General features: G+C 58.7%; 1 protein-coding gene across 1 annotated transcript in view; it reads right to left on the minus strand.

Moving 5' to 3' along the window:
* Positions 1-906: 906 nt before the first annotated feature.
* NTSR1 (neurotensin receptor 1) overlaps positions 907-18741 on the minus strand; it is a gene marked incomplete at both ends in the record, with an annotated part of 44488 nt that continues 26653 nt past the window's right edge. The window contains 3 exons of the mRNA XM_081256167.1: positions 907-1156; positions 2265-2355; positions 5377-5578. Of these exons, the coding sequence (XP_081112293.1) occupies positions 907-1156; positions 2265-2355; positions 5377-5578 (543 nt within the window). The remainder of the gene's footprint in view (positions 1157-2264; positions 2356-5376; positions 5579-18741) is intronic.

Consider the following 18741-nt stretch of genomic DNA (forward strand, 5'->3'; position numbering starts at 1 on the left):
CCTGGCTGCCGGCCAGTGGGCTGCCTGTACCCAGGGCTCCTCCTCCTCACCTGTGGCCCAGACTCCAGTGCTGGCCTCTTTCGGAGAGCTGGCCGACTCCCCTCTGCCTTGCGGCGTCCACCCTGAAGCAACTGGGAGCTGGGCCGCAGGAGCTCAGCTGGACAGCGGGAGGGAGAGCATGTGAGGGCGTGCCTATCCTGGGACCCACTGACCTGGCCTTGTGGCCGCAGAGCCAGGATGGAGAACTGCGAGGCTGAGCTGCCCTGTGGTGTCCCTGCAGAGCTTTGCCACCTTGGCCTGGGGAGGACAGGTGGGGGGGGTGGGCTGCCAGGGCTGGGTGATGCCAAGCTGATCCCTTCATTGACCTCTTGTGACATCAAAGCTTCCGGGGATTCGCCCTTGGAAAGGTGGTGGGTCGGATGCCTGCTGCACAAGGGGCTGACCTGGTCCTGAGCTGCCTGGAGGCTCTCTTGGCAGTGCCAGGACAGCGGTGGTCCTGCCAACTGGGCTCCTCCCAGAGCCAGCTCTCAGGGTCACCGCCCTCCGGCCCCAACCTACTCCCTTCATGTCTTTCTCCCTCAACATCCATTAGTCCGAGAACAAAAAAGACCGCCTTTCACCCAGCGCTAATTTCTCCTCATTAAAGGCCCTTTTTGGATCTGGGAGAGGATCAGTCTCTCTTTCTGGCTTTCAAAGAGGAGGGGCGCGGTGGGGAGGGTGAGAGAGGGGAAGCCGAAAAGAAATGGAGCCTCTGCGTGTGGGTTCTGGGTGCTGGGCCTTGGAGGCCACGGAGCGGGCCCAGAGCCGACCCCCGTCCAGCTCCCAGGCGCTGGGTGGACAGGCGTGGAGGCCGAGTGGCAGCCCCTCCGTGACCCCTCCCGGCCCCCCGCCTGGCCCCGCCCGGGCCTAGTACAGCGTCTCCCGGGTGACATTGCTGGAGAAGGTGTGGCTGCCGGACACGCTGCTGGCCTTCCTCGAGAAGGCCAGCCTCCTCCTCCTGTGCCCCCACAGGGGACAGAGGCAGGCCAGCGTGGACAGGAAGATCTGGCGGAAGTTGGCGGAGACGAGGTTGTACAGGACGGGGTTGATGGTGGAGCTGACGTAGAAGAGGGCGTTGGTCAGCATGTAGAAGTAGTGGTAGAAGTCATACAGGAACCTGGGGTGGGAGAGGACGCTCAGGCTGGCAGGCCAGACACAGGCTGCACGGGGCAGCCCGTGGCTGACGCGGGGGCCTGGGACAGTCATTGCAGACTACTTGGACATCTTTTGAAGTGGGGATATTTCACAATAAATTCCAGGGCTCTGGTTTCTCTTGAGAGGTTGGAAGTTCTGAGCACACTCCCACCTGGCACCGGTCAGCTGAACTGCCAAGCTGAGCTGAGGCCGCCCACCTGAGGCCAGCTGTGCAGTGCCCCTTGGCCGCAGTCTCCACCTCTCCCTGCAGCCCAGCTGGCCTGCCCTTCCTTGTGCAGAATCCCAGCGCCCCCTCAGTGCTGCAGGACGTGGCCGGGGCCTGGCCTCAAAGGAACAGCCAGGCCAGGAACCCCCTCCGCACCTCCCAGACAGCTGTGCACCTCACCTCGACTTGCTTGCCTCCATGCACAGGGATCTCACTCCCTCATCTGGCAGCTCACTTCACCACCAGGCAGCCCTGAGTTTCAGAAACCCTTTACTTTGGTTGTGTTCCACGCCCTGTACCTTCTCCTCATGCTTTCTAGATTTTCCCTCCCTAGTGGCGCCCCGTCACTTGGAAGAGCCCACGACCCTGGGACCTGGCAGCCCCGCTACGCAGAGGAGCTCACGCAGTGGGGCTGAGGCTACTGTCGCGGGAAGGCCAGCTGGCGAGGCTGGCATCCATACGTCGCAGTGCGGGTGTGATGCTCTCGGAGTCCCAGGGGTCCTCCTGGCAACTCCTCCAGGCTGGGGGTGGTCTGGGGACCCCGACAGTTGCCACTGCTCCTCCCACAGCCGGCAGCGCCAGCCCTTCCTGTCGTTCTCCAGACACCCCCAAACCTGTCTTGTACTGACTGATTTAGGACTTGCTTTCCTTTTACGAAGCAGCTTCCAGGGTGTCTGTCCCTCTACGGCCTCTGCCTTCCCTGCCCTATCACAGCCACACCTGAGGGCCTGTCGGGGGATGCTGACCCCACCCCAACCACCCTGAGTTGCCCCTCTCAGCGGCCCCAACCCCTACACTCAACTGTTTTGGGGAGCATGCCCTCAGCCCAAGCCTCACCCCCTCGGCCCCAGCCTCCCGTACTCACGGGGTCCACTGCTCGTCCGAAATGTAGCAGAACATGAGGCGTCGCACATGGTAGGGCAGCCAGCAGACCACGAAGGCAATGACCACGGCACCTGAGACGTGGAGGGATACGGGTCTCAGGGAGGTGGAGCGAGATGTCCCGTGTTCGTGGACTGAAACAGCTAATAGTGTTAAGATGACAGTGCCGCCCAAAGTGATCTAGAGATTCGGTGGAATTTCTATGGAAATCCTGATGACAATTTTTGCAGAAATAGAAGAATTCATTGGGAATCTCAAGGGACGCTGGACAGACAAGACAATCTCGAGAAAGAAGAACAAAGCTGGAGGAATCACCCTTCCTGACTTCAAAACCTACCACAAAGCTACAGTCATCCAAACAGAGTGGTAACGGCATGAGGACAGATGTATAGACCCATGGACTAGAACAGAGGACCCAGAAATAAGCCCTCCCATATATGGTCAAATGACTTTCTACAGGGCGCCAAGATCAAAGGGAAAAGGGCTGATTTTCAACAAATGTTCTGGGAAAACTGGATCCCCACATGCAAAAGAATGAAGCTGTCCCCTTACCTCACACCATCTGCAAAAATTCACTCAAAATGGATCAAAGATCTAAACATAAAAGCTAAGGTATAAAATTCTTAGAAGCAAATATAGGACAAAAATTTCACAACATTGAATTTGAAAAGACAACAAGGGAAAAAATAAATAATTTGGACTATATAAAAATAAATAACTGTACATTAAAGGTCACAATTGACAGAGTGAAAAGGCAACCTACAGAATGGGAGAAAATATTTGCATCACATATCTGATAAGGGATTAATATCCTGGGTATATAGAAAACTCAACAACAAAAATCAAACAACCCAATACAAAAGCAGGCAGAGGACTTGAATAGATATTTCTCCGAAGAAGAGATACAAATGGCCAATAAGCACATGAAAAGATGCTTAACATCACTGATCACTAGGGGAATGCAAATCAAAACTACAATAGGATACCACCTCATACCCAATAGGATAGCTACCATAAAAGAGAAACACAGAAAACAGTAATTTGGAGGAGGATATGGAGAAACTGGAACATTTGTACATTGTCGGTGGGAATGTAAAATGGTGCAGCCACTTTAGAAAACAGTTTGGCTGTTTAAAAATATTTTTTAATTCAATAAATTAAAATTCTACTCCTGGGTATATGCCCCAAAAGAACTGGAAGCAGGAGCTCAAACAGATACCAGTAGCTCATAGCAGCACTACTATTCAGAGTAGCTGAAATCAATGGATGACGGATAAACAAAATGTGGTCCATCGTACAACAGAGTTATTCAGCCCTAAAAAGGAAGGACATTCTGACACAGGCTGCAACATAGATGAACCTTGAAGACATTACACCATATGAATAAACCAGTCACAAAAAACCCAAATACTGTATGATTCCACCTAAAGGAGGTCCCTGGAGGAGTCAAATTCACAGAGACAGAAAGTAGAAGGTGGTTGTCAGGGGCTGGGGGAGGGGGTGGGGACTTGGTGTTTAATGGGAAGAGTTTCAGTCTTACAAGGTGGGAGGGTTGGTGGTGACAACCGCACAGCAACATGGGCGTCTACACTGCTGCTCAACTGTGCACTTAGAAATGGTCACGATGGTAAATTTTATGCTCTGTATATTTTACCACAATGCAAAAGAAAGCACCCAACCACTTGGGAAAACTTCGGGCCAAATGTGCTGTCCCGGGGCAGAGAGAAGGGTGTTCCCCGAGATGTGTGTCATCGTCTTGGGGACGTGGGGGGATCTGTGGGTGGTCCTGGGTTTGGGGTCCCCGCTCCAGGGCTGCTGCCCTGACCCCATGGGCCCAGGAGACCCACTCTGGGGAGCTTTCAGAGACCCTGGGCCGGGGAGGTCCCAGCGAAGGCACTGCCTGCTGGCAGCAGGGGTTGGTGGCACCGGGCTGTTCCAGAAAGCCTGCCTGCACACAGCAGAAGCAGACGCTGCCGCCCTGCCCACCGGTCACCTGACCCGCGGCTGTGGGGGGCTGAGCCGGCCCAGGTGCGAAGCACACCCGAGTCACTCTCCCGTCAATCACATGATGTGGACGGATGCAGACATGATGCTATTTTGGAAATACTGGAGTAATAAATGATCCACATGAATTTTACCTGTTTCTTTTGACTGTTTAAAAAAGTGGTTACTGGGCTTCCCTGGTGGCGCAGTGGTTGAGAGTCCGCCTGCCGATGCAGGGGACACGGGTTCGTGCCCCGGTTCGGGAGGATCCCACATGCTGTGGAGTGGCTGGGCCCGTGGGCCATGGCCGCTGAGCCTGGCGTCCGGAGCCTGTGCTCCACAAGAGGAGAGGCCACAACAGTGAGAGGCCCACATACAGCCAAAAAAAAAAAAAAAGCTATAAAAAAGTGGTTACTGGACCATTTAACATCCCACATGGGGCCTGCATCACGTTCCGTTTGGACAGAGCTGCGGGGACTTTTTCCTTCCAAGACCAGTGGCTGCAGAAGGTGAGGGGCAGGCAGCCCGGGGCAGGGGGGAGGTGGGGCGTGGATCCTGGGGTGGTGGGAAGCACAGGGTAGGCGCTCTGGGGGGCCGGGGGGCCGGGGCTGCCTCAGGAGAGCAGGGACGGGGCAGGTTGTTTTGAGGACCCCTCCTCATGATGCACCTGCAGGCCCAGGCCAGGCCCGGGGACACACAGAGGGAGGATGGACCCTCACAACCCACAGAAACGTAGGGTCCACCCCGCACGATCTTTCAGGATCCCCTACTAGAATCTGTGCAGAGGGGCTGCACCTCCGGCCTCTCCAGCTGGCACCCGACTGCCCGGCACGCACGGAGACCCCAACTCCGTGGCCCTGGCTTTGTGAGCAGACTGTCTGACTCAGAGCCGGTGCCAGGAGGCTTGCTGAATCGGTGGATGGATGGATGGATGAGGGAGGGAGTGAAGAGAAGCCCCGACCCCAGGGGGAGCCGGCACTCCAAGCCTCGGCCCGGACGCGCTCCGATCCCCGGGTCTCTAAACCTTCTGTTTGTGGTACCGAGCTTGCTGCTTTGCTGGCCCCTGGTGGCCGCCCGACGCCCGCCCCTCGCAGGGCCCAGTGGTTACATACGTAAGACCCGGACGCCGTGGCGCAGGGCCTGGACCCGGCCGGGCTCGATGGACATGCTGAACGAGCTATGCTGGTCCCCAACTGTGCACACCTGGCCCTGCTCGGCCGCCTGGCGGACCATCACGGTCAGCTTGTTGGCAATGACGGTGTTCAGGACAGAGATGACCACCATGGGGAACACGAACGACATGAAGGTGTTGATCTGCGAGACATGGAGAGGGGCGGCCCGTGAGGCCGGGGCAGCGCACGCGCCCTGGAGCCCACCCCGCCCACCGGCCCAGGTGTAGGGGTCGGAGCGTGGGCGGCACTCGGTCTGTCCGTTCCCAGACTGACTCTCCGCCTGCTCCCACAGCCCCGGCTCGGGGGACCTTTGCAGACCCTCCGTCAGCTTGGGGAGCCCCCAGCCTGTACACAGTGTGGAGTAAAGCCCTGGGGCCTCCCGGCTGCGGTGAGGGGCCGGGGCTCTGCGTTCCCAGGTCTGGACAAGGAAGCGGTCCCTCCTGACTTCTCTGCAGGATGGCTCACCCAGCGTCCCTCGTCCTGCACACGGACAGTTCACGTTAGGACACGAAGGGAAGGCCCGTCCCCCACCCCACTGCCTCTCAGCGCGTTGAGAAGCGCTTCTTGTTGGCACCTCCACCTTCCACGTTTCTCTGCCTCTGGGGAAACCGAGTCTCCGGGTGCCGAGGGTGGGGCTTGCCAAAGTCACCAGCTCAGAAGTGGCTGGACCTGGACTTGAGCTGGAGCCCAGCCCCTCAGCGACACCAGGCTGAGACCTGCCTTCATGGGCACCTGCTCAGCCCGAACAGCTGTGGCCTCCCTGAGCCGCCACTGCCGTTCCTGACGGGGATGCAAACCCGCCAGTGGACGCGGGTGGCCCTGGCCAGCGATGGGGAACGGCCTCCCACCGAGCTGGTCCTGAATCCGGCATCACCTCCCAGGGCCCCGGAGTGACAAGCCTCTGGTGTAAAACCGCGTTTGGCGCTGTCTTTTGAGCACGCTGGTCCTCACGTCATGTTCCGACGCCCGAGCTTCTAAGTGTGAGCTCGCGAGCCCTTGTGAGGGGGCGGCGCCTCTTCTCCATGCCCCCTACCCAACGCCGCTGCCCTTAATGCTCACGTGAACTTCAGAGTCAAAGGGCAAACGGCTGCACCTGGAGAGACCCCTGCACTGGCCCCACCTGGTTCCCGGGGTCTGCACGGAGGTGCCCCGGGCTCCAGGCTGCCCCCTCCATCTCCTCACTCGGGTTTGCCCACAGCCCTGAGAGCAGAGCTGAGGGTCCCGCATGGGGGTCTCCTCGATGGTAGACAAGGGCTGTCTCGGCAGGGCAAGGACCGTCCAGCTCTGTCCTGCTAACGCGGCAGCGGCCAGCAGGAAGCCAAGAGGTGCTGGAGGCTCTGGAACATGGATGGGTTCGCCTCCTGGGCCTCCTGCATGTCCGGCGTCTGTCCTGAGCAGGGCGGCTCACACGGCCCTCTCTTCGGGGCATTGGCCGATGCCTCCGCAAGCCCTGCCCGCCCCACGGTGCTCCGGGTCCCGCTTGGGAGGACTCTAGGCATCCAGGAGATGGTGGCTGAGGTCACCTCTGGCTCCTTTTGAAAAAGACTCCCCAAACTAGAGGACAAACACGTCGGACAGGGGCCGCGTGGGCCCTCGGCAGGCGGCCTCTCCACACTTGCCAGCCCTGCGCCTGCCACTAGTCACCGGCTGGGTGCTTGGGAGTGGCCTCCCCTGGGCACCCTTCTCTCCTGCGTCCACTGAGCTCAAGTGGCGGTCTGGAGGTCCTCCCGCAGGACGATGAGGGGCTGGTGTGGCCGAGGGGCAGCTCTGGGCCGGGGGCTGGGCTGGGGTGCAGGGGGATGCCGGGCCTGGGCCCAGGAGACAAACCAATTCCCGTGAGTCACCACAGCCGGGCATAATTTAAACAAAACAAGTGTATTCAACACAGATTTTAAATGTCACAACATTTGAAATACCATACTTCGATGAACACAGACAGCGAAAACAGCCACCTCTGGGGGCCGTGAGCGGTGGACCAGGGCCTAGGCCCGCCAAGAGGATCCCCCAGTTGGGAGAAGTCCAGGCCCTGATCCTGAGGTTCTGGAGTGGGGAGAGGTGCCCCGGCACTGCAGGCCCCCCAACAGAGGCCTGGGGACGAGGCTCGGGCCGGCGTGGGCTTCCGGAGGGGCGTGTCTTCTCTCGGCGTCCCCCGCCCCTCCAGCCTGGAGACTGAGACTGAACCTGGATTGTGGGGTACCAGGGCAACGCCTGACTCTCGGGGTCTGCCTTCTCTTGCCGAGGCTCACAGCACGGATGGGAGCTCAGCCTATACCCCTTTCCTGCACTCCACCCCCAACTTCTGGGAACAGGGGAGCAGCCCACTCCCGGCAACAAGCAAAGAGAAGGGAGCCTGCTAAGCCCTGTGCAAGATGTCCAGGAACCACTGCGAGTGTAGCCACAGGAAGGACAGAGGAGAAGGAGGGGCAACCGGGGCCCTTCCAGACAGAGACATGCGGACGTGCAGGGATGCGCCTCGTCTGTGCATTTGAACCAATAAAATGTGAGACCACCTGGGGATAGACAGCCTGACTCTAAAATTCAAATGGAAAAAATGATAATCTAAGAGTAGCCAGGAAAGTTCTGGAAAGGGAGGTGACAGGTCAGTAGGGGACGGGAGGCCTCACCCACTATGGGAGGGCGCTAAAAAGAGATTGTATGAGAGTAGTTTGGCGCGACTAAATCAGGGGAGCAGGAGAGGGGCCAGGAGCAGTTCCCGATGAGGCAAACGTGGCCTGTGGTAAAGGCAGCGCCTGAACCAGTGGGAGGAGGTGGGTGACGGGCTGCAGAGCTGGGGGCTGGACGCTCAGGGCCTGCTGCTTCCACTGTCCCTCCCCAGGACCTCCGTCCGCTTCCCTGGAAACACCCACCCCCTCCATTCCTGGCCAGTGGGCAAGTCCTCATTGGACACACACAGGCCGCGTGTTCACCTCGCCACCAATCACGTTTGTCCTATGAGAACCAGCCCCAGGCCTGCTGTTCAGGAGAGAGACCCCACCTTTGTGGGGGGCCTGCCTAAGAATGGGCCCTCACAGGTGAAAGGAGGGCACCCGGGAGGGCCTGGTCTCTGCTCTCCAGCATCTGTAATTTTGTGAGGGACAGAGAGTGAATGGTTAAGAAATAAGAAGAAAGTGGAACAGGACACAGGTCTGTCTGGGAGGAAGGGCTGCTCCCGACCTGCCTGCAAACAGGGGCGGGGCGCCAATGGGAGGCGCATAGCCGGGGGGTCCTCATGCCTCTGCCTCCTCCTTCAAGGCTGTCATCCCGTCTACCCTTCCTCCGAGGGGCAACAGCTTGTCTTGTACCGGCCTGTTTCTCTCTGATTGATCCCACTGTGTTTAGGTAAAGAGACAGGCCCTGGACTCCCGAGCTTCATGGCTCAACACCAGCCTGCGGTGAGTGGGAAGGTGCAAAATACTGCTTGGGGGCTTCCCTGGTGGTGCAGTGGTTAAGAATCCGCCTGCCAATGCAGGGGATGCGGGTTCGAGCCCTGGTCCGGGAAGATCCCACATGCCATGGAGCAGCTAAGCCCATGTGCCACAAGTACTGAACCTGCGCTCTAGAGCCCACGAGTCACAACTATTGAGCCCATGTGCCACAACTACTGAAGCCCATGAGCCACAACTACTGAAGCCCACATGCCACAACTACTGAAGCCCGCGGGCCTAGAGCCTGCGCTCCGCAACAAGAGAAGCCACCGCACTGAGAAGCCCGCGCACCGCAACAAAGAGTAGACCCCCCACTTGCCACAACTAGAGAAAAGCCCGCACGCGGCAGCAAAGACCCACCACAGCCATAAATAAATAAATAAATAAATAAATAAATAAATAAATAAATATATCTCTCACGGTGTTTGCAAAACTCAGCAGCTTGTACAACAGCTTCTGAGGGGAGAGGCGGAGAGAAGGGGCTTCCTGTCAAACCCTCCAATGTAGGTGGCCTCCCTGGCCTGGCAGGGGCCACCCCCAGCAGATGACCAGTGCAGCCAGGCCCAGGCTTTAGGGACCGCCTCCTCCCAACCTCCTCACCCAGCAAATGCTGAAAGCCCCCTCCCTCTCGGCCACCACCAAGGGCAGAACAATGATGCAAGTCACTCCAGAGTCCCTGTTTGTCACTGTCACTCAGCACAGCCTTGCTCGAAAAGCAAAAACCCAGAACAAGTTCAATGCCCACCCACTCGGGCTGGTTGATAAGTTATGATGCATCCACACCACGGGGTGCTGTAGATGCTGAGAATGACCGACAGGGAGGGCCAAGGTCATGGTTTAGTGAAAAGAGGAAGCACGGAGCAGCTGGTGCCTCCGTAAAGTAAGGAGCCGTCTCTACGCCCAGGATGGCTCCCTGGAGAGAAGCCTAACAGAGGCTGACCCAGGCCGACCCAGGGAAAGGGCAGGGAGCTGGGGGGCTCCGGGCACGCCCTCTTGACCTTAAAGCACCTGAGTGGAATGAACGTGTGTCCTGTGACAGGTGCCCGGGCCCCTGGTCCCACAGTGACACGAGAACAACACACCCCACCTTGCCGCCCTGGGACGGGGGTGTTAGAGGTGGAGGGGACCAGATCTCAGTGCATCCACCTTCGCTTCATAGGCGGGACACCAGGGCTGGGAGGGCAGAAACTGTCCTTCAGGGTGACACAGCCCAGAATCTCCCGGGCTGACATTGTCCGAGTAACTCTGCCCTCCACCATCCCTCATCTCATGAGCACCAGACCCGCCGGACGCTGCTGGGACCCCACCCAGGAGGGCACACGCAGTCCACGGCAGACAAGCGTCTGGGAAAGAAGACAGACCAGCGTTGAGGGCCCGCTGCTCTGTGGGTCAGAGCACTGACCGCAGGCCTGAGTGTCTGAGGAGAAGCCCAGCGTGTGCCTGCAGGGGAGGGACCCCGAGCCTCCCGAAGAACTGCCTGCATTGCTGAGGCACCAAGTGAGTCATCTTAGGGCCTGAAAGGCCACCTCGGGGAGGGGAGGGGGCTCCACGGACTCTGTGCAGCTCCGGGCTTAGCTTGGCCACTCGGGCCACAAGTCCCAGCCCCTCGCAATGCAGCCCCACCCACCATTAGGTGGCTCTAGTACCAGATTTTGGCTCAGTATAAAGGACTTCCACTTTCTGGTTGATCCACACTCTTTAGCTAACTCTTTTTTTTTTTTTTTAACAAATTTATTTTATTTATTTATTTTTGGCTGCATTGGGTCTTTGTTGCTGTGTACGGGCTTTCTCTAGTTGTGGTGCACAGGCTTCTCATTGCAGTGGCTTCTCTTGTTGCGGAGTACAGGCTCTAGGTGCGTGGGCTTCAGTAGTTGTGGCTCGTGGGCTCTAGAGTGCAGGCTCAGTAGTTGTGGCGCACGGGCTTAGTTGCTCTGCGGCATGTGGGATCTTCCCGGGCCAGGGCTCGAACCTGTGTCCCCTGCATTGGCAGGCAGATTCTTAACCACTGCGCCACCAGGGAAGCCCCCCTTTAGCTAACTCTTAACAGAGTGCTTTCCACGAGCCAGACCCATGTTCAGTGACTTGCATGTGTCACCTTGTGGAATATGCACATAGAAGCTATTGGTGCTCTCACTTTATAGAAGAAAAAGCCCAGACACAGTCTGACCCACAGCCCAGTGCTCGCTCGGGCCTGTGACACGCAGAGAGCAGAGAGCAGACGAACGGAGAACCCCCTGGTTGTGGGCAAGTGTCGGGGGAGCTCACTTCGGTGGATGCATGCCCCACCCCCAGCTTCCCAGAGGGGACACTTTGGGTAACTGCAAAAATTTGAGAACAACTTCTAGTCCAGAGGCCACGACTCCGTGGTGATCTCTCAGGGCTGAATATCTGTCCACTACTCTCTCCTTTCTTTGATCTCCCTTCCGCTCCACGCTGGTCCCTGTGCTCCTCTTCAGCTTTGGAGTTTCTGGGAGAGGACTGACCAGAGTCACCAGCGACTTAGAGTGGAGAGAATGCTCGTGCCCCAGGGAGCCTTAGGGTTCAGGACCATAGACAGAGCCCATCGCTGTGGAGGGGCTGCCCTGGTGGGGAGAAGCACCGGGCTGCGAGGAACTGTGGTTGGGATGACTGGGTGGGGAGGGGCTGGGGAGTGGGACCCCCGCGCCAGCTGGGGGCAGGGATCAACAGGGACACTCCACCCTGTCCCCAGACCCTTCCTGTCCACTGATGAAGGGCAGGTGAGCAGCCTGTAACCTCTGCAAGAGACCCCACCAAGTCCCCGCTGCCCGTGCAGCCAGCGGCCCTGTGCGTGGGAGTCTTTACCCTCCTGGAATGCTGGAGCCACATCCTGCCTGGTCCCGGCTGTGCTGCAGCGCTGGCACCAGCCAGGCTGCCAGGAGACCCTCAATCGGATTAGGGAAATGGCCTTCCCACTGCACCTGTCCCTCCACCTGTACCAGGGTTGCCGTCCTCGAGGAGAGGCAGGATGGGACCGTGCCCTCAGCAGCACACAGGGCAGGTGCTGGGGGCCTGGCCTTGGCTGTGAGTTGGTTGGGGGGCTCGTTAATCACCCTGGGTGTGGAAGCCGGGGTGGTGAGTCGCGTTCCGGTCGTGCCATCCCATCTCAAAACTGCATCGAGACCATCGGTAGACTGAAGTCCTGGTTGCCGTGTTTTCAGATATCTGTTGGCTAAAAAGCCCATGAGAACAGTCAAATCAGTGGGACATCTGCTAATTAGCAACCAACGGGGCTGTAAAAATAATCCTTGACAAGGACAGGCGCAGGGCAGGGGGTGGAAGTCTGACCCCGGGCCCGGCCCCCGCCTTTGTGTCTCATGGAATGTGGGCAGGGAGGCACCTTAGTGGTCACCTGGTCACCTACCATGAAACCACAGCCCACAGCAGGTGCACCCCAGCTCTCACCCCCACCGGCACCTCACACCACGACGATGACCATCTTCTTGCTTGTGACAAATTCTGTCTTGCAGGGTGGCTCCCGGTCCAAACATGAGCCCCCATGGCCGGTTGCCAAGCCTTCTGTGTGTGCCTTTCTGCCGTGTAGGGCCACCTTGATTCAGGAGTAAAAGTGGTGCCGGTTCCACACGGAGTGTTCTGCGTGCACCCTTGAAGGAAGTCAAGCCATCGAAGAACGTTCTCTGCTCCATGCCAGGAAAACTTGGGGCCCTGGTCTTAATCAAGAGCCCCTGGGGGCTGGTGGACGTTGGGAGTGGATTTCTGAGGAACTGTGCGAATTCCCCAGCCGTGCCTGGGAGTGAGTCCTGCAGGACGGGGTCCAAGCTGGTGTCACATGCATTTCAGAAAGCGCTTAGGAAGGAGTGGTGCTCCAGCCCCAGGGCCTGTCCTCCACCTCTGGGGTGGGCGGGGAAGCGGCCCTACTGCGTGTTCGCTGGCAGCTGAATCTCCAATTCTGTGATTCAGTTGTGGGATTGAATCTCCAATCCCACGATTTTCAGTGTTTTCTTGCCATGTCATTGTGTGGGCAGCTCAGCAAGTATCCTGTTCCTTCCCGATTTTGAATTACCGTCCACTGGCAGAGTGGTAACTGCGTTCCCCGTGGACATCTGGCCCTGTACCCAGTGTCTCGGCTCCTTTCAATAGAATTAGCGCTCTGTCCCTGCTTGCGGGGAATCTGATTACGGGGGACCCGGAGCCGAGCAGCCGGTGTGACAGAGGGGGGCTGGGAGCGGCCACCCACGTCCCCCCAGGCCCCACTGGACCAGCGTTTGGATCTAGCTATTTTCCCAAGCTGACCAGCTCCTGGGCTTGGAGGGGACCTTGTGCTCTGGGCTTAGCCCCGGGAAGTGACACTTTTGCTCCTTCAGCCAGGCCTCCTGGGGCTTCCACCCCAAATGGCTGTGATTAGGAGCGGGGCGCCTTAGAAATGATGGTGGGATCCTGCGCCCCACCCCCACTTGGTCCCCACCAGGGCCGGCGGGCCCGGCTGTGCGCCTCTCCAGGACAAAAGTCAATCAGTAAAGGAAGAGGGAATGCCAGTGGGTGCCGGCCAGCTGCCCAGCGCCATTCCAAAGCTCGTTCCCCCGACGACCGTCTCTGTTAAAGACCGTTCTTCCTCTGTCCCCGAGAGACCACAGGCCTCCACGCGGCTGCGTGAACACGTGGTGTTCCACTACGCAGTCCTCCTTCACGCTGCGCAGGGCGCCTCTGCAATAGCGACCAGCCTTGGCCTTTGCGTCGTGTGAACGGCCCGGGGCACACGAGACTCACTGCTCTCCACACGCGTGTGAGAGGTGGGCCTGTGGGGTCACTTGTGTTTCTAGAACTGGAGTGAAGGGCAGAGCAGCCCAGGCTGGGGTCTTGCCGCGCCCCCCGGGCACGACCCCTTCTCACGCTGGGACTGTCTCCTGCCTATGAAGATGGGGGTGGCTGGTCCACCTTGAAGGCCAGGGGACTGAGGACAGCCCAGGCTGGCCCCCAGCCCAGTTCCTGCCCTGCCCGCACCCCTGCAGAAGGACCCCCGCCTGACCCAGGCCCTGGGTGCCTGGAGCACTGCTGACAGTCTGAGCTCGGGGGCGGGGGAGGAGGGGCGGAGGGGGCGCTGATTGGCACCCAGGGAAGCCTCCCTCTCCTGAGAGCCAGGCCAGCGGCTTGCAGGGACCACCAAGAGGCCTTCCTGATGTTCCACTCGAGGCTCATCAGCCCTTCTTTGCCTCGGATGCAATTTCAGGAAACGAGGCTGTGCTGCTCAGGCCTCCTGTGACTCAGGCAATTACCTGGAGACAGGCCCAGGGCAGCCGGCTTCCTCCCAGCCCAGGAGCCGCGGACTTGAACAGGGACAGGCTCTGCGTCCCTTCTGGAATGTTCCAGCACCCTCCCTTCTGTTTACCCGCAGCCTCCCCACCCCCTCCCCTCCCCACCGCAGGCCCACCAGCCTGTGCTTCACGCTCCGTCCTCCGTCCTCTGAATGCACCGTGCACCCAAGCCCACCTTGTCTAAACGTCACAAGCACTTATTGAGCACCTGCTGCATGCGAGGCACCCTGCACATAGACTGAGGCAAGCGTGGAGGACAGGTGGACAAACACGGCATGGAGGCAAGCACGAGGCCCAGCCTGAGGGGAAAGGGGCCATTTTCTGGAAGAGGGACCTCCATACGGAGACCTGAGGGATGAGGGGCACCCACGGGCCTGAGAAGGAGGGGAGCACGTGAGATCTCAGGAGCCCGGGGGGCCGGGCGGCGTCAGATCCCAGAGAGTGGACCATTTCCTCCTGGTCATGGAAGACGGGGAGGGGTGAAGCATAGAGACCTAGGGTCTGTGGCCCACCCCTCGACTGGGCTGGCTCTGACCAGCGAAATGCAGCGGCCGTGTTGGCCTGTGCCTTCCCAGCCAGGCCTCACACTCTCTTGCTGGCTCTCTCAGAATGTGGCGGCCACCATGTGAAGAAACCCTGATGTGCCTCTCACCCTGGGACAGAGGTCCAGGTGAGAGCCAGCACCAGCCTCCAGACAGATGAATGAGGCTGTCTCAGACCCATCCAGGCCCAGTGCAGCCACAAGATGACCGAAGCCACATGAGTGACCCCAGCTGAGACCGGCTGAGCCAGCTCAACTTGCCATCCAACGGATCACAAGCAAATAAATAGCTAGTGTTTTAAGCCAATAAGTTTGGGGCTCTTTTGTTACTCACCAGAGGTTAGCTGAGACACTGCCTTACAAAGTGCTGTGTTTTTAATTTATCTGTCCCACCACTGCATTTTCTCCTTGGAGGGAAACCTTGCTTAAATAAAATAATATACCCCCCAGCCCCTGCCCCAAGCACTGACAACAAGTCCTGTGAAGGCAGGGGGATGTGGTGGGAGTGGTGGGCAGGGGTCATTTGTGTGGCTGACTGGGCTATCTGACCCCAGAATTTGGGTACTCTTTTTTTCTTATCTCTTTATAGACTCTGGTTCTAGGGACAGGTTGCCAGCAGCCAGCTGGCCAGGTGGGGACTGGTTTTATAAGTCCCACCCCTCTCGCCACACTGCAGAGTAGGGTAAGGAGCATGGTGGGGGTGGGGGCAGTGTCTTTTACTTTTATTTCCCGTGAAGAGAGGCTCATCAGCGAATCTGACCTGTGGGTCCGACTTCTTGAAAAACCAGCAGCGTGTAATTAAAGCTTGAAAGAGAAGAGCCGACTGCTGAATCAAACTCAAGTGAGTGTGAAATCAAACATGAGAGGGCCCTGGGCAGCTGAGCCCAGCTTGAGACGAGTGACCGGCATCCTTTAAGGGGTCTGTGCTTTGACGGTGTCTAAGTGGTCTTCCCTCAAGCCCCCAAACCTCGGTCCCGCTTACTGTGCATGTGTGTTTGTGTCTATGTGTGCACGTGTGTCTGAGCTGCGTGTGTGCACACTTGTCTCCTGTGTCTGGTCCTCTTTTGCTCCTGGTGTAACCGAGCAGGGCCTCTGAGTCCTTCCCGGGACAGACTCCTCCCCCACATCCTCTGCTGTAGGTCCTCTCGGAAGTACTCAGATAACAGTATCTGATGCACGCTTCCTGAGTTGTTGTTTCTCAGATGCTAAAACCCCCACCAGGGCCTCCCTGGTGGCGCAGTGGTTGAGAGTCCGCCTGCCGATGCAGGGGATACGGGTTCGTGCCCCGGTCCGGGAGGATCCCATATGCCGCGGAGCGGCTGGGCCCGTGAGCCATGGCCGCTGAGCCTGCGCATCCGGAGCCTGTGCTCCGCAAGGGGAGAGGCCACAACAGTGAGAGGCCCGCGTACCAAAAAAAAAAAAAAAAAAAACCCCCACCAAATGGAAGATGTTAAGTACTTGATGACCATGATCATGTAGCCCCCAGGCCTCCTGGAGTCTGAGGACTGATAACGCGAACCCCTGTGACCCCACCCTGTTACCTCACCGGCAGCCAATCAGAGAATTAATTGTGCACGAGCTGATCACATACCTTGCGATTCCCCCCACTGCCCCCCGACCCAACTGGGCCTTAAAAATGCTCCCCTGGCGCTTCCCTGGTGGCGCAGTGGTTGGGAGTCCGCCTGCCGATGCGGGGGACGCGGGTGCGTGCCCCGGTCCGGGAGGATCCCGCGTGCCGCGGGGTGGCTGGGCCCGTGAGCCGTGGCCGCTGAGCCTGGGCGTCCGGAGCCTGTGCTCCGCAATGGGAGAGGCCACAATGGTGAGAGGCCCGCATACCGCAAAAAAAACAAAATGCTCCCCTGAAACCCACTGGGGAGTTTGGGCTTTTTCAGCGCTAGCTGCCCTGGACTCCATGTTTGGGGCCAACAGTAATCGCTGCATTTTCCTTCATCACAGCCAGGTGTCAGCAGATTGGCTTTACTGCGCGTGGGTGAGTGGACCTGAGTGTGGTTGGGTGACACTGGCTCACGCAGAGCCCGGGTGGTCACTTCAACGAGGGAAAAATGCCTCATGACAGCTCGAGGCCTGGGCCTCCCTCCAAGTCGCCACTGAGAAGGCCATCAGGTTCCATGCTGTCCAGCTGCTGCACCCCTGATTCCGAGCAGACCCTGCGGCCCCCAGTCCATGCCACCACTGAGGGGACGTGTTTCTGAACAAACTTCCCCCGGCCAGCACCCAGGCTCATTATAATCACGGCACACTGGTTTCTGTTGAGGGATGAAAATTAGCAGATTTAGACGATAATTACCTGGCTCTGAAAATTAGACTCTAATGAAGAGGGTGCTTGAACCCGGAATCCAAATTTGATGTTCAGACTAGATGCCTTTGAAGAAAGCTCTCAGCCAGAAATAGGGGTCGGCCAGAGCCCCGGCTTTCTGGCCACTGCTTTGCCATTTGCCACCCGCCCCCCGAGTGGGGTCTGCAGGCCCAGCCTCACAGCCTCACAGACTACATCCCTGGTGCCCCCCTCACCTGTGTATTTATTTTGTGTGTTAACGTTTCTCACCCTCGCTCCAACCTCACATTACACAGAGGGGGCAACACCGCTGTGGACAGAAAGTGTGTCCTACAAAATTCACCTGTCGAATCCTACCCCCCAAGGTGACGTGTTAGGAGGTGGGGCCTCCCGGAGGTGATGAGGTCGTGAGGGTGAAGCCCCGTAATGGGGTCAGAAGCCCAGGGAGGCCCCTGCTCGCCCCCCAATGTGAGGACAGGGAGAGGACACGGTCAGTACCAGGACCTGTATCCTGGTTGTCCAGCCCCAGGGCTGTGAGAAACACACGTGTTGTTAGAAGCCCTCAGCCTGGTCCGTCGGAGCAGCCTGAGTGGATGGAGATGGCTCCCGGGGTTACCTGCCCCCAGGGAGCGATGGGAGGGTGGCACCTGGGGCGTGGCCACCAACCTGTCCTTGGCCGCGTGGAGGAGGCCGTGGTGGTGGGGCGCCCACCCCGCAGGGGCTGCTCCCTGCAGAGGGCATCTCGTCAGGGGCCACTTCCTCTGCGTCCTCTCCCACCCACGCAAGGAACTCAGTCTCCCTCCTAACGCCGTGTTTGTCCCAAAGGCACAATCGATTCATCTGTTAGACTGGGCGTGCGTCAAGACGCTGACATTAGGTTTTTGATGCAGAAGCGAGATCCAGCTGAACCGGGCGCCCGTGCGCAGAGCAGACAGGCTTTCAGCCTCTCCTGTGGCCCCACCTCCCACCTGCAATTACGGCGATTTGCATGACTGTGAATGGGGCTGGCCTGGGCCCAGGGCTGTTGGGAGCGCCAGGCCGTCCTCACGCCCCTAGCAGGCCAGGTGGGCAGTGGCAGAGCCGGGGACGGTGGAGAGGCCGAGGGACAGCGGTTCCCTTGGGCACTTGTGATGATGTGTGTGTGTCTCTTAGTTGCTGCCACCCCGCCCCGCGGCTGCCTGGGGACAGAGCCTGGTGCCCTCCAGTCACCCACACACTGACCGTGTGAACGAATAAATGAACGACCGCCTGCCCAGGCTGCCTTAACACAGTACCCTCAACTGAGCAGCTCATAAACGGCACAATCTATTTCTCACAGCTCTGGAGGCTGGAGGGCTGAGACCAGGTGCCGGAGTGGACGGTCTCAGGTGAGGCTGCCTTCCGTGTCCTCATGTAGCAGAAAGAGGGCGAGGGGCTCTCTGGCCTCTTCTTATAAGGGCACTAATTCATCATGGGGGCTGCACCCTCATGACCTCATCACCCCACAAATGCCCCATCCCTTAATACCATGACTTTGGGGGTAGTGCTTCAAAACATGAATTTGGGGGACACATTCAGTCCAGAACAGCTGGCAAAGGAAGGGATGAGCTGTCTCCACATGGGGGGCCCTTAACCTGGGGGAGGCTCTGGCAAACGGCCCCAAGCACACACGGGAGCTTTGTGTGCACGGACAGGCAGCTTCCTTCCCCGGCAGGCTGCGGCTGTACAGCACGATAGAATAGTGCAGTTTGTGCCAGCCGTAAATGATTTACA

The sequence above is a fragment of the Mesoplodon bidens genome (genome assembly GCF_964165515.1).
Source record: "Mesoplodon bidens genome assembly, chromosome: 15".
NCBI lineage: Eukaryota > Metazoa > Chordata > Mammalia > Artiodactyla > Ziphiidae > Mesoplodon > Mesoplodon bidens.